Raw genomic sequence first — 25,502 nt, 5'->3', positions numbered from 1 at the left:
GCACATGGGATGAAATGTTTAAACCCTTAAGTCAGGGATTCCCAAAGTGTGGTACGCGCACCCCCAGGGGTACCCGAGCTGCCACCAGGGGGTGCGCGAGAGGAAAAATGTAATGGCGGTCTGTTTCTTTAAGTGGGATTTTTCCATACAATAAATAAATAAAAAAATGAACAGTAAACATTTCCTTTGTAATCGCTTTTATTTTAAATAAAAAGCTATAATTTATTAGTTTTTGATAGAAACGTAGAAGACAGCTGCTGTCTTTTTCTACGCACTGCTCTTCTGTTATGCACTGCAGCCGCTATATGCGTGCCAACTCGTTTCATTCATTCCATATATATTATAAATATTCTTAACTGACTGAAATCAGGGAAACTGTCATGTGGGACGTCTTATGATAAAGTTAGTCATGAAGGAGGAGAGGGACCAAGAGAGAGAGACTTTTTTATGGCAAAAATAGAAATAATGAAATGTGACTAGACATGGGCACAGGATACGCGAGCAATGTGTTTTCATGCATGGTAAAGAGACCGCCAATGAATTATATAATAAAATACATAAATACTTACTGTAGAGAACTTATTAAAAGCTTTCATTTAATTTTGTTTGAAACTTGAGCTGTTATAATGAATCTTCAAACTATTATACACCTTTTGTGCGAACAGTAAAGGCTTTCGTTAATGTGTTTGATGGGTCTGCACGTGACGCACTGGTAAACATGAGGAAACCTCTCATATGTCATCTATTAGCTGACGGCAGTAAGTGTATGTTTTTTACCATAGTAAACTCGAATGGCGTCTAAATATCACAGTGGTTAAACGCATACACGGGGGCGCGCATCATCTATGCTGAGCGTAGTTTCAGATGGTGCAATAGGCGTAAATATTTTTCACAATGTTGGACGTAGCTAAGCCCGACGTAGGACTATTACACCCAACTTCTTAACGTCCGGCTAGTGCAACCGGCCCTTGGTTATTTGCGCATGATTAAACATGAGTATTTATGGTGAGAAAATAAAGCGTTTTTGGATTTTTTTTAAAATGGGGATTGGGGGTGCGCCAACCCGGTTGGGACATAGAAGGGGGTGCGCAGGAAAAAAAGTTTGGGAACCCCTGCCTTAAGTTAAGTTCCTTGGGGTCAATCTTACCACCAAACCAATTTTTTAGTTAAAAACATGGTTCCCTTTATGTCAGTGGAATAAGATTTTGTCATTCTAAAGATGCATGCTCAACCACACACACACAAACACACACGCACGCGCACACACACACACACACACACACACACACACACACACACACACACACACACACACACACACACACACACACACACACACACACACACACACAAAAACACCAAAAAAAAAACATGCACACACAAACAAACACACAAAGGTCTGCCCCAGAGAGCATTTTTTACAGAATTTGGCAAAAAAAAAACAGCCACAGATGCAAAACAAATATGTAAATTGGTGGGCTCATGCTCACACAGGTGCATACACACACACATGCGCACACATACACACACACACACACACACACACACACACACACACACACACACACACACACACACACACACACACACACACACACACACACACACACAGACACACAAACATACACACTTAAATTCAGTCAAATTTTGGTGGCATTTTTTAACACAAACACTTCAAAATGCATCCAAAAATCTACTATTTGAAATAATATTTATTTTTAATGTCCTTTCTAATGTTTATATGAACATAAATTCACAAAATGTATCACTAAGTATATGTAAGCAGTTGGCCACATCCAGTGAAATGAATGGGTCTCTATGGGCCTCTCCTGGTCAAAATGATTTATTTTCTAAACTGGAATTATTTAATGTTTTTTTTTCTCTAAACACCAAATGACCATATTTAACACATAACATCTAGATCAATATCTATAAAACAATTTAAATCAAATTTATATAATAATTTATGTGAATTTTTAATAAAAAATTGGTCTTTTACAGGCAAGCTAATGGCGTAGTTGAGGAATTAAGTGGTTAACAGGTACAAAAGTACTTCATATCTCCCAAAACATTGCATTTATGTATAGATGGGAAGTTAACAAAAAATGTATATATTATTTGTATCATTAAAAATTTATATGTTTTTTTGTATCCACTCTAATTTCACTCATTTCTGGGGTCATTTTTACCCCCATGGAACTCTTAACGGGAATGAAATAGCACAAATAGCTTGCATGGACAATCCAGTTTCAGTATGTGTAATAAGACTGCCATTACAAGATAAGTGATCTTTAATTGCTAGCATAGTACTGTACAGTACACTTTAAGCGTGCATACCTTATATAATGTGCGTATTTACAGTTAGAGTAAATCAACTTTAGGCATTTATGTACATATAACCCATAGCACTAACATTAATTTGTTACTGTAAACATATTGAAAACGTATTGGCATTTACTAGTACACTTAACATGAACAGATATAAATCAAAACTATGTAAAAAGCATGCGTGTGTGTACAACACCGAGACAATTGTAAATTTTAGCCCCCTCAAAAGCATGATCTACTGTCCATCTGTTACCATAGCAACCACTTTCTCAGCATCAGCACCCATGTCATCAATAGCGGTGTTGAGAGCCTGCAGCATAACCGTAAAATATCGACTAACGGACCTGGCGTGTCTTGGCATGGCTAGCTCCACAAGTCTTTTTGAAGCAGTATTGGTCTCCTTCTCTGCCTCTGCGAGTCGTCTTTTAACTTCACTCTTGCTGACCTCAACAGAAAGCGCACAAGTCCTCAGACCCTTTAGCCTGGATGGGTCGAGACCTCGCTGCCTTGCCAGTCGCTGCAGAGAATCATCATCCAGACAAAGCGATATCTGCCTTGGTCAAAATCCGTACGGCCACAGTAGCGTCCACCATGGAGGCCACCAGGGGCACGGGAATGGCAGAAACCCCACCAGATAAAGATGCCGCTGCCCATACAAGTGCCTTGAATGCGTCTTTCTTCTGGTGAACCAATGAGTTGGAGAAAGCAGGCAGGGCCAGAAGGAGAGCATGTGCCCTGATTTCCGGAAGGTTGCCACGCATCACCTCTAAAAACGTTGAAAAGTCCAACTTCTCCAAAGCAGACGGGTGAACTAGGAATACTTTTGGGAGTGGGACGCCTTCAGCCTTGAGCACTTCCAGACTCGCTTTCTTCTTTGTTTCCAATGTTTTCTCTGTATCCTTCATGGATGCTAATAAGACGAAGTACACCGTCTCTTTTTGTAACGACCGAGCTTCCCTCCACACTGCTACACTGTTCACGCTGGGACTCTCTGTTAATGTGATAATGACGGCATTGTACCGCAAAACTTTAAAGCGCTCTATATATTTCTCTGCCTCGAAACATGGGTCGCCGGGGATAGATGGCAGATCCCAGAGCCGAAAATCTGGATGCTTGGGATTCGGAAACACAGCTAGTTCCTCTGGGGCAGCAGAAGGTGGAACACAGGCCGCTCCTTCATCATCCTGGCCGACTCCTCGAAGTGAGTTGATAAAAGAGGCTTTTTCAGCACTTCGGTCACCTGCCACCGCAATGTTTATTCTGCTGATCAGCATATCCTCCATGGCATCTCTTATATCTGAAATATTGTTCTTTTCTATGGACTCCTTAAGGGTTTCTAAAAGGTTAAGACTCCTTAACACATCACCCATGTTTGCAAGATGACAAATAATCTACGAATGCAGGAGACAAATCATAAAAAAGTATACTCAGCAATAGAAATAAAAAAATTCCAAATACCACATTTATTTAAATTATATGCATAATAAATGTAAATTAGCATACCTGTTATATATCAATTTCTTCTTTCCAACACAGTTCTTTCCATTAAATATTATATTAAATATTAAATATAATACTAACTAATGCATTTGTATATTTATAAAACTATTAGGAGAGTATTAAAATGTCCATCTTTTCATGCACATACCTTCTCTCAGATCATAAATGATGATGGCTGTAAATATTAAATCAAATCTGTGTAGTTTTCTCCGGTGGTACGAACAGTAGATGCTGACACTCACAAGCTATTTAAGGAGTGTGGAAGAGTCTAATCCCGTTATCTAAGACCTAATCCAAAACACGTCATCCCATAGGAGATGTAAACAGGTGAACTTGATATCTTTAGAGATTTTTCTTTGATATCTCTAGCCCATCCTAGGTGAATGACCGATGTGCGAAGTGGTCAATCGCACGGGAAACAAGCCTTTCCAGACACCACATTTGCATGGTTGCCTAATGATAAAGTTTGTTTCGAAAATATTTCGAATTAAATGAATTTGATGCTGCTTATAGTAACATGATACATATCAATGATCAGGAAATGAAAAGTTGATTAATTTGAGGCTAGTCAAGGCATGGGTTTAAGATCGAATAATAATTGAATAATAATCTCATACCTAAGATATAAACCATGCTACAGTGAACAACCTACTGTAACTAAAGTGTTAACACACAGTGATATCGCATATACACGATCATGCAGTAAAGGGATATATAATATATACATTTAAACAGCTTATTGTGATCTTTATCCGTGGTCTCAGCAGAGACATATAGTTTGTGCCACCCTGCTGTGTCTGAGATCTTGGGTGAGTGTGTTGCTCGGAGACCTGGTTATCTAAAGTCACAGTTTTAAAGCTGTTACAATCCAGAAATGACCTCGATCTGACTACTAGCCATCTGTTACATATATGTGATATACAGTATGTCCTTCATGTTGACCGCAAAGAATGAAATAATGAATCTAATTTAAACATTTTATTAAACTGAAAAATTATGAATTTTGCATTTTTTTCCAATCAAACACAAGATAAGATGCATGTGATATAAAAAAACAACAACATGATCTCATGGAAAGTTGTGTTATAGTCACAAAAAATTTGATTAATTTATTCATGTCCATGGCATGAAATTCAGCTTTTTTATGCCTTGAGCACAGATGTCTTTTTCGTTATTTTTAAATCATTTTCGCTTGGGGTTGGGGTTAGGTTTGGGGTTTGGTTAAGATGTATTTTTATGTATTGGTTTCTACAGTACATGATTTCCTTCTGCTTTTAAAACTATTCTCGCCTGGAGTTGGGGTTTGGGTTAGGATGTCTAAAAATGTAACAGAAAGTGATTCTAACCTCAAGCGACAATGGTAAGAAAATAGGAAAAACAATGAGAAAACAATACATAAAATGACACGAACAAGAAAGTCGTGCTCAAGGCATGAAAAAAGCTGAATTTCATGCCATGGACACAAATAAATTAATCATATTTTTTTGTAACATATATTATTCACATTTATTAACTAGTTTTTAAGAATCGCATGAGAATTATGAGAAATATTTTTATATTCTGGTGAAAGATGACATAAACATTCTTTTCAAATATATTAAAATTCATAACACTAAATACTTTCTGCATAATATTTACAATTATAATCCATCAACATGTGTAACAAACCTACATAAAATTCACAAAACTATTGCAATGAATTACTAAATTCATTTAAGTCTAAAACCTTATAAAAGCTGCGTATCTCACCTCACTATAATGGAAAAAATGTATATGCTTTATGTTTATGTAATAGTGAGGGACATAATCACATTTCAGAACAATTAGAATATTTTAATTATTTTATTTAGCATATAAAGAACCGGGACGGTCCACAGTTTGGGAAGCACTGGTTTAGGCAGTTTTAGGATGTTTAATTTTACATAATGTGTAATAACTTAATCAACAGTGCTACAACAATAAAGTCGAGAAGCTCAGATGCAAAAGCCACTAAATGCCACCTCCGTCAAAAAATAAGCTATGAATGATATTAACCGAATGCTCTCGTACATATTATATGTTCATCAAATGCTTTTGCTTTAAATCTGCTTAATCCTGCCTTAGACACCAGTTTGTTGGCAAGTCAAATGGAGTTTATTTAACACTTTTTTTGTTATTTTAAAGCTTGTTGGGTTTTTTGTAAGGTACGCCTCTGTCACCAACCACTAATAACCAGAAAACCAAAAACAACACTTTAAAAGTAAATAATGTCAAAGTTTTTAGTTTTTTGGGTGAAACAAAAGGGGACATATCATGAAAATGTTTCCATGTTTTAATGCTATAATTGGGTCCCCAGTGCTTCTATTAACCTAGAAAATGTGAAAAGATCAACCCAGTAACTTAGTTTTGGTAAACCATTCGCTGCAAGCATGTGAAAAAAATGAAATTTGGCTCTCCGTGATGTCAGAAGGGGATAATACCGCCCACTTATCTGCACTATCCAACCACAACACTGCCATTTAGTGCAGAGATCAGCTCATTTGCATTTTAGGACACACACAAAAAAGCACATTTCTGCACACACCTACAAAGAAGCAATTTTAACATGCTATAATAAATTATCTATATCATACTTTGAGCTAAAACTTCACATATGTACTCTGGAGACACCAAAGATTTATTTGACCTCTTAAAAAAGTCTTGTGAAATGTCCCCTTTAACATATCCTTACAGTAAATGCACATCTAAGACATTTGAAAATAAATGGGAAATGCTTTTCAAAGTTCACAAAACGCATTGCTTACTGCATACTTCCTTATGCCAAACCTTTCACTGCTTGAGAATTTGAATAAAGCTCCTCCTCGCACTCATTCTGCTTTTGGTTTTCGGATCCTTCGTTAGACATTTCAACTTGGTCATCTTGATTCTGAGGGGCTTTTCTTCCTTTTGTAACCCTTTTGATCTCGGCATAGTCTGTGTTCGCTATCTCCTCCACTTTCTCTTCAGGTGTTTTCTTCTTCAGAAGCGAGTAATCGATTGTGGCATAATCAACATCTCCATCTGCCCCACCTGCTTCACTGTCCTCTGCTGGACCTGTCATCTCCACCTGTGTGCTTGACATCTCTAAAGCAAATTGGTTTTGAAGAGGCGTCTCTTCATTGGTCTGTTCACCAGTCACAGCCGAATCTATGTTCGTCTGCACCGTCTATAACAAAGAGAACACGTTACAGGAAAACAAATAAAAAACAGATGAATGTCATAAAACATTTAATGTCCTCATGCGCTTACAAAACAGCTTGTTTTAAGAAATACTAAATTTCATCCTAATTAAAAATGATTTATTATTATTAATTATTTGTCCTGTGTTAAACCTGCCTCCAAATGAGCTGCAGAGTCTGGGGGTGCGGCCAGCACTTCAGTTTTTTTGGATCTGTGGAAAGACAAAATCACAGCAAAATATGTAAATGCTTGAAACATTGAACAAATTTTGATGGATTTTGTTTTTGTTTTTAGGGACGGTTTAAAAGTTACCTGTTGTAAGACACCCAACAACACAACGCCACAGAGAAGATGACTGCTGAAGTTGCCATTCCCGCCAAAAACGTGAGTATTGTTGACAGCTCCAGATTCTTAAAAAAATCTTGTATACCTGCAGATTGATTTTGGCTCCTGTTATCTACACCTGTAGTTAATATACATAAACTTCATTATTTGTCAAAAATCTTTTTATTAGTCCTGTAACAACATTATTTTTAAACAAACACAGTGCTAAACTTATCCACAAACACAAACCTAAATCATTAACTACACCAAAAATAAGAAATCGTAGTTCGATAAACAGGTATTTTCAATCCTCAACCCCAGTCCTAATCCTCCCCTTAAAATCTGCTTGGTTGAAAGGAATGTTGATCTAGGTACATGGCTCACTCCACTGATAAAATATCACATGATATTTTGTTTGGGATGTTTACCTCAGTCTGACAAATTTGAAACGGAAGACTTTAGGTTTAGTGACCATTACCTGTGATGTTTCCGGTGACATTCTGTGGATCTATAGTTTTACCAGTCCGGTTTTGTCCATCCGTGTCTGGGCCAATTGTCCCATGTTTTTCTATAATGTTATAAGTGATATTATGTATATGTTAAGGTACAGGCACTAATTCAATAACAGCTTAAAGGTGACATATAATGATTGAACAGGGTATTTATCCTTGTTCTGTGATGGGACGTTTAGGCAACAGAATTTTGGTTTGGTCTGTAATTCCTAAGAAGCTTCCTCAAAACCTCTCTCAGAGAGCTATATTAGGGTGGGGGATTTTAAACGCGTGATTTTGCACCTATCTGGGGTCCCTTCGGGCTTAACTGGCAACCTCATTATGAAATGCAAGCACTTGATGCTGATTGGCTGCCTTTGCTGCCACTCAAAAGAAATGTTACAGATAGAAGAGCACACCTCAGAACGCGACTCGCCATTTCGCTTTGAACTTCGCGAACACTGCTGCAATTTACTTCCCGTTGGAGGCGAAAGGCCGGATGTATGCAAATTATTTTGAAGGGGAGGGAATTGAATGAGAGTGGAGGGGGGGTGAGATGCATTTTACGTAAGAGGTATCCGTTGTTCAAATTGGGACATTTTATGGAAGACATTTCTAAAGGAAGAATTTCTATGAAACAAAGATGTTCAGAATGTCTAGCACTTTTCGTATGTTTGTGAATGCGGGTAGACTACTGTTATTATCAACTAGGACAAGGTAAAAAGTTTTTCATTCTCTGTCCCCTTTAAGACTCTAGGTCTATAGGCTCTGTGGTTTCACCATAAACTGTCCCACAATTTTGGCAGATCAGTATTTCTACAAACATTTTCATTATTACTGACTTTTACATTTTTGCAATTTCAAAGGTGATTGTCACACCACTATAAGTTACACGAACACAGTATATAGCGTAATATAAAACATGTAAATTCTTGAATCATAATTTGGTTTCTACTTACGAATGACATTGATGTTGAGAGATTTGGTTAAAGTCTCATTTCTATATGTCACCTCACAGACATATTCTCCTGCATGCAGCTTGCTGACATTTGTAATAGTGAGAGATTCAGCAGAAATGTGATTCTTGAGTTTTTCTGTGTTTCCATTAAAACTCCATACAGGATGAGATGATGGTGGGTGACTGTCAACAGTGCAGTTGAGGCTGAGAGTATCGCCCTCGTTCACTTCGTCATTACCCAGAATTCTGAGAGTCACATCTGAAAAATAACATCTGTTAATTTAATTCAAGAGTTTATAGATCTCAGCATGCAAGTAAGAAATATCTTCAACTGAAGACCTACAATCATGTTTGGTATGTGATAGTTAAAGACAACATTGTTGATTAAATATACACATATATATATATATATATAGTGTATATTTAATCAAGTCTTTTTTGGTCGTTTAAATAAAAGGTTAGATTGGAAACTCACACATAACTTCTATGGTCATCCTGTGCTTGATGGTTTTGATGTCTTTATATGTTGCTTCACATTTGACAGTAGCTTTGTGTAAGTCAGAAGTAGGCATGAAGGTCAAAGTTGAGAAACTCTTGAAGGCTGTCAATGTGATGTTTTCCTTTAGCTCAGTGAAGTTTCCTCTTTTTTTCTTGATCCACCATGTGATTTCAGGAGGTGTTTCAGGGCATGGAAATGGCACTGAACAGCTCAGATTTGCCTCATGTCCTTCTCTCAGAGGAGGAATGTTTATTACAGGCGTATCTACAAAGAGAAGTACATAGAGAGGTAAACTGTGAATCAAACAGAGATAAAGAAAAGAGATCTACATGTTATTAACTCTTATTAACTCTAAATGTTATTAACATTAATTTCTCCAGATTAAATATTTAATTTTGTAATGTACCGAAGATTTAACATTTAACTTGAATCGAGGAGCAAAACAGTGGACTTAGCATTGTGGTTCACACACAAACACACACAACTAAACTTCTTCATTTAGGAAACCATAAACTCTATGTAATGTAATCTGCAGTGAAGCTTCCTCAGCTGACATTATGAAATCTTGTGCAAAATGAGTTTATCATTGCTGAACAGCAAGAACTGAAAGAAAACGTTAAGAAAAAGCGGAACTTTACAACTTTTACAAAGATAAGCAGCATTACCTTCAATGATGATTTTAAATCTGGGGTTGTATGTGTATGACTGAGCTCCCTCCACTCTGATCTTAAATTCTCTTTCATCCTCTGCCTTGATATTTTTTATAATGATGCTGCAGTTCTTTTTGTTTAGATCAGGTTCAAGCATCTTATATTTTGTTTTCTGAACTGCTTGTGCTTCATTACATTGGTTTCTGTCTTTACACAACAGCAGGTTATTAGGCACTGCTGTGTTTGGATAAGTGAAGGTACATGAAATGTGAGCACATAATCCTGACACTGCAGTCACTTCTGCTGGAGTAAAGCTGATGTTCCAGTCATTGTTTAATTCACCTTAAATAAAAAATGCGTGGTTATTAGTTCAGTATTTTTTTTTTTATTCTCATATACATTTAACATAAAAATGTCAAGTTAATCTGAAACTTAATGAAATTATTATTTCAAAAATACGTACCTTGACACAAAATATTTAATATCATCATAAAGAGGATTATACAGCTTGAGACGATATGCATTTTTAATGTGTGTTATAAAGATCTGCATAAAATAAAGTACAGTGAGCTTTTAAAACAAAACGTACATACCAGAATTTAATTTAGACAACAATCTTACCGTTTTCTCATGTGAACTTCTTCAGATTGCTCTGAGAAACTTCAATAATAAGAACTTGCCGATCTCTTGTAAAACATTCACATTTCCTCTGTTGTGTCACTTCCTTGTGAAACTGTCTTTATAAAAAGTACACATTGCAACATTTGTAGGAGTGGAACATCAGCAGAACAAATTATTTTCTCATATATACTATATTTGCTTAATTGTTTGATATGTTTCTTTAAATGAATGTGTGTCTATGTGCACTTATTAAAAAGAGAAAACTTTATATCCGCTGTTTATTTTTCACTAACATTTCACGCATATCACTGCCCCTCACCTAGGCTATTTTACTGTCTTCACATTTTGTCCAAGTGTCATAAATATTGCTCAGTGACCTGTGTGTGACCTGTAAGGGCCGTCAGATTCAACCCTTTATTAAATTAGGACAGTGGTTCAGGTTAACTTGTTTGTCCCAGCTTCATCTGGAAATATTTAAAAAGAAAACATAAAGAGAAAAATTAGAGAGAGACAGAGGTCTACTGCCTCTGCTGAAATGATGCAGTAGATTGGAGCAGCCTATAAAACAAACAAAACACACTTTTACTACTTTTCCGCTTATAGGGGGACTGTAACACTGTACTGTGAAGATAATCTTAAATCAAGTAAATAATGCTTAAAAATGTAGCATCTGGATGGATTGCCAGAACCGGATCATTTCTGATACTTGGATTGGAGAATAGTTGAGTAAATATGATATTATGTGTTAACACCCCCCCCCCCCCCATGTCGAACTAGTTTCTGGATTTCAACATCAAAGAGGTTATATTCACCCCCAACTGTCTCAGTGGGACATTTTATGGCACCTTTTGAAGCTCAACAGAGAGCTGATATAGTCCAGGCAAAATAGCGTTTTACGACAGACTAATTGTAAAAGAATTTTTTTCACCATAGATCATTTCTATGAGGTGTCCAGAACAACATACTAAAAGTCCTAAGAAATCCTAGTTGAGGAAATATGTTAATTTCTCATCAATCCGAAATGTGTGTCAATAAGGCCATACTACAGTACAACCCAATGGGGCTATTTTTTTCCTTTACTCCTATCAAAATGAAACTTTACACAATGAAAGTACCCATGAAAAGTAAATTTTTTTGTATTACAAGTTGCTTTGAAAATTAAATTTAATATGCAAATGAGCTATACACTAATCGAATATGCCCAAAATACACCCAAAAGTAACTTTTTGGTATTACAAGTTTCTTTTGAAATGAATTTGAATATCCACATGAGCTTTACACTTATTTAATATGTCCTAATTTGCATAGGCAGAAACATCATTCATATGATAAATATATCGGCCCAATGTTCATCCAATCATCCTGCTGCTTTTAGACTGGCCTCTAACCTGAAAACTGCCTGGCTTGGTAGTTCCTGCCAGCTGTATAACCCCCACCGGTATAATCTTCAGGGTCACGGAGGAACACAAGCCTCCCCACCACAACAAGGTAGCAACAGAAGGGGAGGCCTTTTTCGTGTTTTTGTTTTTTGGTGATTTTGTTTTTACATCTTTTTTTAAATCCAGCCTGGATCCTCGACCCCTTCTCTGTGGCTCATGGTTCTGGCACCTCCTATATCAGTTCCTGGTTTGTTCTTTGCTTAGTTCTTCCCCTCTGGGTCATATTCATCTGATAAATCAGGCAACTGTGAGTTTGTACAGCTATTACCACAACATTTTCCACAAATGTTAGTGCAAGGGGGTCCATGTTTTTTGCATGTGCATCTCTTTGTGCTGCAGTCTTTCTTGCAACTACAGTGGACGTAACTATCAACTCCAAAAGTGCAGCAGTAAGTAAACATGATTTTAAATGGTATGGATCAATCTTTCTGCAAATGTAATGATTGAGCTGAAGTTTAGAGCTGCTGTGTGCATCATGCCATCCAGATCTGAAGCCCGGAAAATGCCGCTATAAAGTATAATGTGGTTATAATGTAACGCTATAGCCTAAAATGTAAGTGAGCATCTTATTTATGTATTTAATTTTTTTCGATTCAATTTTATTTATATAGCGCTTTTCACAATTTGGTACCTTTTAGACCTATGCGTATTGGTTTAGTCACAGCAGTGATTAACAAAAATTCGGCTAAGACCAGCATAAGCTGGTAACTGGTTTTTGCTGATTTAAGGTGGCAGTAGCTGGTTTAAGCTGGTCCTCCCAGCCTGGGAAAAAATTGACATGGTGTTGGCTCGTTACGCTGCTTGGCTGATCAGTCATTATTGGCATTAATCTCCCATCCAAAACATGGCACCCCCAAGGTTTTGGGTCCATAGGTTCACTTCCCCCTTTCCACTTCATCATTTGGTAAAAGACCCAACGACTATGGAACTTTGCAGCTGCTGACGTTGGAGGAAGAGATTGAGCTTCCACTGGAGATGAGTTCTGAGTTACTTTAATAAAGAATTGCCTGTTATCTCAGCATGTCCAGTGATTCATCCTTTTGCCCCCATACAGTGATACTAGAGCTTTTTCACCTGCAATGATGATGCCTTTTCCCACATTTTCCTGTGACTGGCTAAACACCTTAGCTTGTTTGAGAAAGCTCGTGTCATTCTTTACTTTTTTCAGTGCCATCCCTTTCCTATGCCAAATAGACGAGATGTAGAATTACAGCCTCAAAATGATTGTGGTTGGATTGTTTGAAGAGCTCGATGTGTCATCTTGAATGGAAAAAGTCTGAAATCATTTAGTTGCTTTTTAATAAAAATCTATAATATGGTATAGGTTTTCGTTCCCTAATTAAAATGTAAGTATGGAAAACAATCAATTACACATTCTTAATAAAAATGTCATTTAAATTCTGAAACATAAGAGGATTTTATATAAATTGTTTCAGCACTGACTCATAATAGTGCCCCAACAAAATAAATGGCCAATTGCACTGCATTGTAATGAATGTATTTTGTAATGCAATTTTTTTTACCCATATCAATGCTGCAAGGAAACCTCAGGTACATTTATGCTGTTATACTAGTGACCTTAAGAAAAAAGGAATCAGTCTTTCTTGTGTTTTGTTAATAAATTTACTGTATTGATCTATTTTTTAGCTTAACATGCATTTAAATTGTACAGATTTTGCTAGTGCTGCAATTCAGATTGCTTTAGTGAGGCAATTTTATCAGATGAATATAACCCAGAGTGGAAGAACCAAGTAAAGAACAAACCAGGAAATTATATGGGGGTGCCCGAACCAAAAGCCACAGAGAAGGGGTTGAGAATCCAGGCTGGATAAAAAACATAAAAAAATGTAATAACAAAAACACACACAAAAAACACAACTCTCCCCTTCTGTTCAGGCTTGTGTTACTCCGTGACCCTGAAGATTATACCGGTGGGGGTTATACAGCTGGCAGGACTTACCAAGCCAGGCAGTTTTCAGGTTAGAGGCCAGTCTAAAAGCAGCAGGATGATTGGATGAACATTGGGCTGATATATTTATCAAACATATGAATGATGTTTCTGCCTATGCAAATTAGGACATATTAAATAAGTGTAAAGCTCATGTGGATATTCAAATTCATTTCAAAAGAAACTTGTAATACCAAAAAGTTACTTTTGGGTGTATTTTGGGCAAATTCGATTAGTGTATAGCTCATATGCATATTAAATTTAATTTTCAAAGCAACTTGTAATACAAAAAAATTTACTTTTCATGGGTACTTTCATTGTGTAAAGTTTCATTTTGATAGGAGTAAAGGAAAAAAATAGCCCCATTGGGGTGTATTGTAGTCTGGCCTTATTGGCACACATTTCGGATTGATGAGAAATTAACATATTTCCTCAACTAGGATTTCTTAGGACTTTTAGTATGTTGTTCTGGACACCTCATAGAAATGATCTATGCTGAAAAAAATTCTTTTACAATTACTTCTATTTTTTGCTCCAAAATGAGTTAGTTTGCCTGGACTAATAAGGAGGTGTGAAATGACCTAAAGAATGTCTTTGAGACCATATGACAAATTCTTTTAGATCTTGTCTGTAAATACATTTATGCATGTTTGATGTATGTTGGTTCCCTCTTTTATAAACTGCTTTTTAAATAACTTGTATTCTCATGTATAATTGTGTTTCTATGACTTAGTCTAGATTACCTCTGACTAGAGCCCTGCAAGCCCGTCGGGGCCCGACGGGGCCCGACAGGCTAAGCCCATTTGGGCCGGGCTCGGGCCGTTTTTTTTTTTTACAGACCGGGCTCGGGTCGGGCTCGGGCTTATTTTAGCGTCTCTCCTCATTGTGTGTGTGTGTTTGCGTGTGTAGCAGAGACAGCGCGCATCTGAGGCTATGTTAATGCGTTTGTCCTTAAAACGTTACTTTTGCTACATTTATGCCTTTCATTTTACACACCACCGCTTTCATCCCTCATAAACGGATTCGTTTGCAAAAGCTGCAGACCCTGTTTTAGTTTGAGAACTCAGACGTTGCGCTGCAGTGTAAATGAACGTAGATGGCGTCTTATGTAAATGAACAGCTCATGTTAATGTGACAGCGCATCATTTTCAAAGTAAAAATAATTTTTATTCAGGTAAATGGAGGTTTGCAACGGAGGTTTTGCCAAAAATAGTAAACATCTACCAACCAGCTATTATAAACGCTACATCAGATTGTTTTATGTATCCTTATAGAGAATGTCTGTTTTATATTTATGTTTGAGTATTTGGGTTTGAATATTGTTGTAATGTTGTTTATGTTTTGTTTAAATTTAGTTAGCTTAATACGAAAGAGAGACCGTAATTTTAAACGCCATATAGGGCGTAAAGGTCAATTTGAAGGTAGAATTGTAATGGGTCAGACATTATTTCCGAGTTTAATTTAAGTTTTTCTTGCTACTTTAAAATAAATTTCGTTTCATATAATTTGTCTCTTAATTTTAATTGATGTTTTGTTGATAAGTTTTGTGACTATAAATTAATAAAACAAAAAAATCAACGTCATATTAATATTTAATGCTCGTTTAGCCGATTGCGCTTTTTGCCATTTCTGTGTTAGCGGAGGACGTGCACGGACCTCGCACACTTTTAAAAATTAACGTCATACTAATTTTTATTTATTAATTGCACACTGAACAGCGACAGGTAAGGGAAGGGAAGTTATTTAGTGCTTTCTGAAGAATACAGTCAGTTCGTACAAAAATTTTCAAATGGACTATAAGATCATAAATATGAACTGTGAATAATGAGCTATTATAACTCCCTACATTAAAGCAATAAGCATTTCTGTAGGCTAAAGCTATACTTCACCTCTTATTATGTTTGAGAACGCGTCAGAGAGAGAGCTTAAAAGTAATTGATATTGGTCTCGGGTCAGGTCGGGTTCGGGCTGAAAAAATTGCAGGCATTGTCGGGCTGGGGTCGGGTAGGGCTTGAACACGTCGGGTCAGGGCCGGGTTAGGGCTGGAGATTTAAGCCCGTGCAGGGCTCTACCTCTGACAAATAGAGATGTTTAAAGCAACACTATGTAGTTTCCATGTAAAAATGACTTACAGCTCCCCCATGTGGTTGAAAAGCGCAACAGTGCCTGGTATCAGACACTCTTCTGCAGGCAGGGGGAGGGGCGGGGCTGTGTTTCCTACCCTCCACCGCCACTTTCAGAGTGTGCTTGTAGCAGCTAGGAGGCTGCTCAGGTTGCAGCAACAGTACAATTTGTCCAGTTAAAAGTTGTTCTATCACTGAAATAATTTTAGAGACATTATTTAAAGGTAAAAAAACTACATAGTGTTGCTTTAATTAGTTTGTTATTCATACATCGGAATGAATCACAACTTAATGCTTGTTTAAAACCATTCATATTGAGTATCAAACTGTTCACCTTTCAGTTTCCTCTTCATTGATAAATATTGTATGATGGTAAAACAATTCATTCTATTTATTCAATGATCCGGACTAAAATTTTGCAAAAGGAACATGGAGGCCATAAATATGCAAATTAACAGTTAAGGGGACAAAGGAAGTTCCCCTGCTCAGCTCTGATTGGTCGATTCAAACTTGGATGGGCATGTCCTCCTCAAAGGATAAATACTGGCAAAAATCTTTATCTAGTTGAGTTTGTTCTTGCTTATTCGCCTCATCCCTTCTACAAGTGAGCTCTTCCAGCAACCAATTAGGCCTACAAGCCTTTCCTTTGTTCTGTGAGTTTAGGCCAAACTTACCTGAGTTTTTGACCAAGAATGGATTTTCAATTATCAGAAAACCAACAATTCACATCTTAACCTTTCGGAACAACTCTTCAAATGGACTGGATGCTCGGTTCGCACACTGACAACCTGGTCTGTTCTTCCAGCGTGAAAATGCTGCAACTGGACTCTGTCTTGAGATTCTTCAAGAACATGCAAAGCCATCATCTTCCATCTAAATCTAAGACTTTCAAATGCCTTCAACTGCACAGACATGCAAGTATCTTATATCTTAGAATATAGCTGCTTTTAAGTCGGTTAAGTAAGATGAATGCGGTTTATGCATCTCTCTCTCTCTCTCTCTCTCTCTCTCTTTCATGTTAAATGTTAAATGTTCATGTTTTGTCCATTGTCTATGTCTCATATAATCCCAGTAGAGTAGTCAAATAAACGTGCATGTGTATCCATGGATGACTCTGAGTTCTGATTAAATTCAAAGTCACTTAAACTTTTGATCAATGCTACCTCACGCTCAAGGTTTCTCAGAATTGATGTACAATTATAGATATATATATTTGCTGGCGAATTAATCAATTAATTGTTACAATTCATTCTGCTAAATCCTACTTAATATATATAGTTAATGACGATTAATTATATCTATTTGCATTTGAGCTAAATCAACAATTCCCCAAATTGGAATAGTGATAAACAATAATTTCCCTTAACAGGGTGGTGGAGAAAATATCAACATTAATAATTGTAATTAATTCAAAATGATGATTGGTTGTTTTAAACAACACTATTCCGTAACCCCTCCATTCGCTACAAAAAATAAAAATATCTGCTTGATTATTGTTGTTATTTTCATGTGCTGGAGCAAAAATAATCAATATGGTTACAGTTTGTGACCATTTTATTTGTGTTGTTGTTGAAATTGTTATCACATTTAGTGCTTATAGGTCAATGGTAAAGCATCGTATTGGCAGTGCACAAGATTATGGGTTTGAACCCAGAAGCACACAAATGTATACTTTGTAATGCAATGTCGCTTTGGATAAAAGCATCTGCCAAATGCATAAAAAAAATGTAAAAATTGTATAATTGCATTTGAGTTTCAGGATTGTTTCACTCAGTTGATTATCACCCTTCTGGCATGTAAATGGTTTGGCCGTTTGTAGCATTTTAAGTTTTTCTTGTGTATTTGTTTTGTAATGGTTCTTGTAATCTTGTATGTTTGTGTATTGTTGATAATAGTTTTTCTAACATGTGTTTAAACGCATAATAATGTACACAGAACTGATTTTACATTGATATTAATAGAGCTTAAATTTGGCTTTATGTAAGTGGTTAATTGTTATATTTTGACAGAAGTGGGCACACTTTATAACAATAAAATAAGTTCAAAAAGACAAATACTTTGACAAAGTTACAGTAATTTATTACAAGTTTGACACAAAAAATAATTACAGTACATTCAAGTGTGTTTAACCTGGCAAACATTAAGCTCTACAAGTTCAGTTACAGGAACATTAGTTTGTGATGAGAGGCTGTGCTACATTGTGATAGTCAACTAAAAATCTTGCCTGCGACACCTTTAGATGAGATTGTATTTACATAATGGGATAGCCTCAGGTGCTTAACACTTCTAACTGTTACCACATTATAAAAATACTAAACAAAAGCTTATTCATATTTTTCGTATCATTACATTTGTTTTTCACAGTCTATCTGACACAAAGCAATTCTCTATTTGTTTGTTTTAATGTGCAGTACATTCATAATAATAATAATAATAATAAAAATAATATATAACTTAAATGTACCACATATATTCAAAAACAGTTATTGATATAAACAGGTAGATAAATAATATCTATGTGAAGTAACGCTGCTTCACAAATTCAGAACCTGCAAAATGTAATAAAATTATATTTTCAGGGATGCCCTATAATGATTATTTCCATTTTTTCTCAGGTCTTTCGTCTTCATAAACCTCCAAAATAACAGTAGTCTCTGTCTTTGTGTCCATCACTACATATGTTGTGTCTCTGTTGGAAAAGATATTTAGATGGTAAGATAGAATCAAGGCAAAGAGTGTACAATACGCTAAAATGTGGACAAACCCAAGTGTTGAGTTTAAGAAGCTGTTTACACCTGGTATTAAAGATGTTTTTGGTCGATTGGATCACGTGTGGACAAGCCTAAATACAGGTGTAAATGGGGTGTGAAACATTATGAGCTTGTCCACTTTTGACCAAATTCTGAGATTGTCGAAAACGGATTCAACCATTTTAGTTTCTTTGTATAGATGCTCATACCAAGCACAATGTTTATTCCTCGGAGCTGACTTCTAGAGCCTGTATAGTCTGTTTTTTTCTGTGTACACGAATGTACGCACACGATCGAACACACAGCCTTGCAAAGTATAGTTTATTTGACCCGTACATGTATATAGACATTCGACGCATGCACATTGCGACAAAATGCAATGCATCTCCTGGGCTACATACAAAATTTTCCTGCAGGCGAAAATGCATCGTAAAACCAGGTGTAAATAGTTCCTATACTAATCTATACAGGGTTGTTTTAAACCCAAACGCTGCTTTTTAACCATGGTTGGGACATTTTTTAAGGTTAATCCCAACAGTCAGTATTTTACTCAACCATATACTAAAGCAACTCAGCATTTTAAGAGTATATATATATAATGTATATAGATGATACCTTTTGTGTTTCTCCTGACAACACAAAACTACAGAGAAGAGGACTGCTGAACTCGCCATCCCTGCCAAAAATGGGAATATTGCGCAGCAGGCAAAATTGTTTAGAATAGAATCACAACCTGAAATTAAAATAACTTGTTACTTGTTACATCTGACAACTGAAACGAACAATGAACAGTAAGTCATGATATGTGGAGCTCATGAAGCTGTTAGATACTCTTCAGTTTCATTTTGAATGTTTACTATGCATTCAGCAACTTCGGTTCAGTGGTATCATCCAATGCTTTAAAGACACAACAATATCACTGATATTCTAATCTTTGTAAATCTGTTATTCTCTAGCTTTGATATGTTCAAACAGATCTTGTGTTGGGTTTGATTTGGATTCAGAGACCAGAGCCATGAGCTAATTGTGGTTAATCTGACTTTGTGATTTTGAAATTTCTTTGTAATTTTTTATAGACATAGGTCTGGCTAAATAAGCCTAGTTGTTTTGAGATGTAGGTCAACACGGCATATTTGTATTTCTTTTTAAACACGTTGATTTTGACTAACACCTGCAGTTAGACACAGATTGATAACACTCTCATCAACTGTATAGAGCAGAAAAATAAAAGCCAGTTTATAATGTGATCAATATATTGACAAATTGACTTTTGGTTAGGTATCCATTACCTTTGGTGTGTCTTGTGACATTCCTTGGCTCTTTATTTTTCCCAGTCATGTTTTGATCTTCAGCAACGTCCTGTAACGCATGACCTGTAAGAGGTCAAGGCATGGCTTTACCATAAAACCATCTGCTTTGAAGATTGACCATAAACTGACCATAAACAGATTTGCTATTTTTCCTAATTAACATAACAGTCTAATAAATCTGTGAATTTTTTAATTATAATTTTGTTTCTACTTACGAAAGACATTGATGTTGATAGATCTGTTCAAAGTTTCTTTCATATAAGTCACCTCACAGACATATTCTCCTGCATGCAGCTTGCTGACATTGGTAATAGTGAGAGATTCGGCAGAAATGTGATTCTTGAGTTTTTCTGTGCTTCCACTAAAACTCCATACAGGATGAGATGATGGTGGGTTACTGTCAACAGTGCAGTTGAGGCTGAGAGTATCGCCCTCATTCACTTTGTTATTACCCTGAATTCTGAGAGTCAAATCTGAAAAATAACATCTGTTAATTTAATTCAAGAGTTTATAGATCTCAGCATGCAAGTCAAAAATACTGTTCATCTTCAACTGAAGACCTACAATCATGTTTGTTGTGTGATAGTTAAAGACAACATGTTTCAGCGCAAAAGTTCATGATTTGATCCTAGGGAACATACAAATGATCAAATGTATACCTTGTAATGCACTGTTAAGTTGCTTTGGATAACAAAAACTTTTTGCCAAATACATAAATGTAAAATGAAGACCTAAATGTTTAGGAATTGTGTAAATGCATTTGCCACTTCTGCATTAAACAACAGTCTGTATAATTGTCTATACTGTAGATATATAGTTTATATTTAATCAAGTCTTTTCTGGTAGTTTAAATAAAAGTGTAGACTGGGAAACTCACACATCACTTCTATGGTAAAACTGTTCTTGATGGTTTTAATGTCTTTATATTTTGCTTCACATGTGACAGTAGCTTTGTGTAGTTCAGAAGTTGGCATAAAGGTCAAAGTTGAGAGGATGAAGCTCTTGGAGGTTGTCAATGTGATGTTTTCCTTTAGCTCAGTGAACGTTTCTCTTTCTTTCTCGATCCACCATGTGATTTCAGGAGGTGTTTCAGGGCATGGAAAGGGCACTGAACAGCTCAGATTTGCCTGTTCGCCTTCTTTGAGAGGAGGAATGTTTATTACAGGCTTATCTACAAAGTACATAGAGAGGTAAACCGTGAACCAAAAGAGATCTAAATGTTATATAAACTCTTTTTATTTCTCCAGATTAAATATTTAATTTTGTAATTTACAGAAGATTTAACATTAACTTGAATTGAGGAGAAACACACAACCACACACAACTAAACTTCTTCATTTAGGAAACCATAAACTCTATGTAATGTAATCTGCAGTGAAGCTTCCTCAGCTGACATTATGAAATCTTATGCAAAATGAGTTTATCATTGCTGAACAGCAAGAACTGAAAGAAAACAGTTAAGAAAAAGCAGAACTTTATAACATTTACAAAGATAAGCAGCATTACCTTCAATGATGATTTTAAATCTGCGGTTGTATGTGTATGACTGATCTCCTTCCACTCTGATCTTATATTCTCTTTCATCCTCTGCCTTGATATTGTTTATAATGATGCTGCAGTTCTTTTTGTTTAGATCAGTTTCAAGCATCTTATATTTTGTTTTCTTAACTGCTTGTGCTTCTTTACATTGGTTACTGGCTTTACACAACAGCAGGTTCTTCGGCACTGCTCCATTTGGATAACTGAAGCTACATGAAATGTGAGCACATAATCCTGACACTGCAGTCTCTTCTGGTGGAGTGAAGCTGATGTTCCAGTCATTGTTTAATTCACCTTAAATAAAAAATGCGTGGTTATTAGTTCAGTATTTTTTTTTATTCTCATATACATTTAACATAAAAATGTCAAGTTAATCTGAAACTTAATGAAATTATTATTTCAAAAATACGTACCTTGACACAAAATATTTAATATCATCATAAAGAGGATTATACAGCTTGATATGATATGCATTTTTAATGTGTGTTCCAAAGATCTGCATAAAATAAAGTACAGTGAGCTTTTAAAACAAAATGTACATACCAGAATTTAATTTAGACAACAATCTTACCGTTTTCTCATGTGCACTTCTTCAGACTGCTATGAGAAACTTCAATAATAAGAACTTGTAGATCTCTTGTAGAGAATTCACTTCCTCTGTTGTGTCACTTCCTTGTTAAACGGTCTTTATAAAAAGTACACAATGCAACATTTGTAGGAGTGGAACAGCAGCAGAACAAATTATTTTCTCATATTTACAATATGTTTAATTGTTTCATATGTTTCTTTAAATGAATGTGTGTCCATGTGCACTTATTATGAAGAGTTATATCTATATCCGCTGTTTATTTTTCACTAACGTTTGACACATATCACTGCCCCACCCCTAGGCTGCTTTAATGTGTTACATTTTGTCCAAGTTTTATAAATATGGATCAGTCTGTGTGTGACCTGTAGGGGCAGTCAGATTTAACGTTTTATTAAATTAGGACAGTGGTCACAGCAGTGCCGCTCCTAGATGCTGAGGGCCCTAACCAAACCTTTGTGAGGGGCCCCCTGTCAGTGCATTCATAAAACCCATTCATTGTTGTTGCTTAGTCAGTTGTTAACTAACCGTATATATTATCTTACAGCTGTACATTATTCCCATATTGACATTACTTTGACACCCACCTCTGACTGATAAACTTGCTGATTATAACATGAAACATGCATTTGCTGTAAAGCTATTTTGATTTAAAATGTGTAATGAGAAGCACTAAGAAATAAACCTGATTTAAATGTAAATTAATTGAATGAATCAAATAAATATAATTACATCATGTTAATACAGTAAGGGTTAAAAAATTACCCATTCACTAAACCTAATCAAAGTGAAAGACAAACACATTAAAGTACATAAATGTATTTACTTTATTTACTGACTTAATTACTGAAAATTACTTATAAAGGGAAAACGAAACAATTTGGAAATCTGTTTTGGGGTATTAAAATAGGACACTGCTTTGTTTGGCTATACTAACAAAAATTTACAAACACACCTTCCTCTTGTTCCCTTGCTTGTAGTTTTTTCCTTTTTTCTGCTCCAGACAGATAGCTACGTCATCAAGCTGTAAGGGATCTCACGTCATCAAGCTTGGATTATTTAAGTTGACTGAGCATTTCATTAGCAAGTCATAAGCATATTATAACAATTTACCATTATCTAAGAATAAGAGTCAATTTTATAATTGTTAATATTCTGAAATATGTCTTTATCACGTATGCAGTCTACAAATGCCAACTCTGAAGACTGCAGCCTTTGGATTGGGAATCGGCCTGGGGTGAGTTTCCCAAAAGAATCGTTAGCTAATTATGGTCGTTGTTACCATTTGAACTCTATTTGTAACAATAGAACTTGCTACCTAGTTGGTTTTGGGAAGTGTACCCCTGCATGTTATCAAAGAGGCTACAAATCAATGATTAAAGACATTTTTAAAAGTTTTTTAAATTATAATTTTTGTCTTGCGTCTTGTTTCCATTAAACATAATAATCATTTGGTTTGGTATAATAGTATTTAAATTATTTTGCGATCAAGGGGGCCCCCTAGTGGTGCGGGGGCCCTATGCAAATTGCTTAATTTGCATATAGGAAGGACCGGCACTGGGTCAAAGTTGAATTTCTGTGGTTGTGGATATTACAACGGTTAATATTACCCTTGGGTGTTCAGGTTAAGTGGTTTGTCCCAGCTTCATCTGAAAATATTTTAAAAGAAAACATAAAGAGAAACACTAGAGAGAGACAGAGGCCTACTGCTTCTGCTGAAATGATGCAGTAAATGGAGATTTGTCTATCCTATGCTGGGGAGCAACCATATAAAAAACAAACAAAATACACTTTTACCACTTTTCCACTTCCACTTATAGGGGGACTCTAACACTGCAGTTTAAAAATAATCTTAAATCAAGTAAATAATGCTTTAAAAATATATAAATATCTGCTTAATTGTTGTTGTTATTTTGATGCATTGGTGCAGAAATAATCAATATGGTAACGGTTTGTGACCATTTTATTTGTATTGTTGTTGTTATCACATGTCGTGCTTATAGCTCAATGGTAGAGCATTGTGTTAGCAGCACAAAAGATTATGGGTTTGAACCCAGGAGCACATACATGTATACTTTTTAATGCACTGAATGTCGCTTTGGATAAAAGCATCTGCCAAATGAAAATGTAAAATATAGTAATTGAGTTTCAGGATTGTTTCAGTATAAATCAGTTGATTATTACGCTTCTGGCATGTAACTGGTTTGTTAAGGTTTTTGGTAATGGTTCTTGTAATCTTGTATGTTTGTGTATTGTTGATAATAGTTTTTCTAAAATGTGTTTAAACGCATAATAATGTGCACAGAACTGATTTTACATTGATGGGGCATAAATCTTCTTCCTTCACTTTAAGTGGTTAATTCTTATATTTTGACAGAAGTGCGCACATTTTGTCTCTGAAGTTTTTACTGCACATTTTATAACAATAAAATAAGTTCAAAAATATAAATAATATGACAAAGTTACGATTATTTATTACAAGTTTAACATACGCAAAAATAATTACAGTACATTCAAGTGTGTTTATGTAACAAATATTCTTGCAAACATAAAGCTCTACCAGTTCAGTTAGTTTGTGATGAGAGGCTGTGTTACATTTTGATTGTAGTCAACTAAAAATCTTACCTGCGACCCCTTTTAGATGTGATTGTATTCACACTATGGGATAGCCTCAGGTGCTTAACATTTATAACTGTAACAACATTCTAAAAATACTAAACAAAAGCTTATTCATATGTTTCTTAACATATAATTTGTTTTTCACAGTCTATCTGACACAAAGCAATTTATTTGTTTGTTATAATGTGCTGTACATTAATAATAATAATAATAATAATAATAATAATAAATAACTTAACCCCAATGAGTCCATTAGGTTAATCCTACCCCCAAGCCGCTTTTCTTTAGTTTAAAAACATGGTTCCCTTCATCTCAGTGGAATAAGATTTTGTGACTTTTTCAGATTATCTGTCAAGATTCATATAGAAAAAACTGGGCTTGGTTCGGTCATTCTAAAGAGGCGTAAAAAAATTACCAAAAGAGGCCCTTTGGGGGGGATGACCCCTAATGAAATGAATGGGAAATGCAAAAAAAAAAAAATTTTCCTTTTATTTGTCAAAACAAATCAATGCATCCAGAATAAATCTGAAAATTTTAACACAGAAAGGTAGGCCTGGTACTAGAGCACAAGTGCAATATAGAAAAGACATGCTCAATCACACACACACACACACACACA

At 35.7% G+C, this 25,502-nt stretch overlaps 1 protein-coding gene and 1 pseudogene across 3 annotated transcripts in view; both read right to left on the bottom strand.

Moving 5' to 3' along the window:
- Window positions 1-2,486: 2,486 nt before the first annotated feature.
- Window positions 2,487-3,698, bottom strand: LOC135770321 (interferon-inducible GTPase 5-like; annotated as a pseudogene).
- Window positions 3,699-4,229: 531 nt separating this feature from the next.
- The window catches only part of LOC135770765 (sialic acid-binding Ig-like lectin 5), a 54,329-nt gene continuing 33,056 nt past the window's right edge, over window positions 4,230-25,502 (bottom strand). Inside the window, exons 1-8 of one of the 3 annotated variants that reach the window (XM_065280555.2) lie at window positions 22,092-22,157; window positions 21,646-21,972; window positions 21,017-21,310; window positions 8,801-9,058; window positions 7,829-7,918; window positions 7,339-7,489; window positions 7,183-7,237; window positions 4,230-7,012 (exon numbers count right to left, since the gene is read on the bottom strand). In XM_065280555.2, the coding sequence (XP_065136627.1) occupies window positions 6,623-7,012; window positions 7,183-7,237; window positions 7,339-7,489; window positions 7,829-7,918; window positions 8,801-9,058; window positions 21,017-21,310; window positions 21,646-21,972; window positions 22,092-22,152 (1,626 nt within the window). In that variant the 5' untranslated portion in view covers window positions 22,153-22,157 and the 3' untranslated portion in view covers window positions 4,230-6,622. Of the gene's footprint in view, window positions 7,013-7,182; window positions 7,238-7,338; window positions 7,490-7,828; window positions 7,919-8,800; window positions 9,059-21,016; window positions 21,311-21,645; window positions 21,973-22,091; window positions 22,158-25,502 lie in introns of those variants that run through there. The other 2 variants (XM_065280558.2, XM_065280557.2) reach the window with 2 other exon arrangements.

Source organism: Paramisgurnus dabryanus, chromosome 8 (assembly GCF_030506205.2).
Source record: "Paramisgurnus dabryanus chromosome 8, PD_genome_1.1, whole genome shotgun sequence".
In the NCBI taxonomy this organism is placed as follows: Eukaryota; Metazoa; Chordata; class Actinopteri; order Cypriniformes; family Cobitidae; genus Paramisgurnus; species Paramisgurnus dabryanus.
The sequence above is the reverse complement of the archived record's forward strand: the minus strand, read 5'-3'. Positions and strand labels throughout refer to the sequence as shown.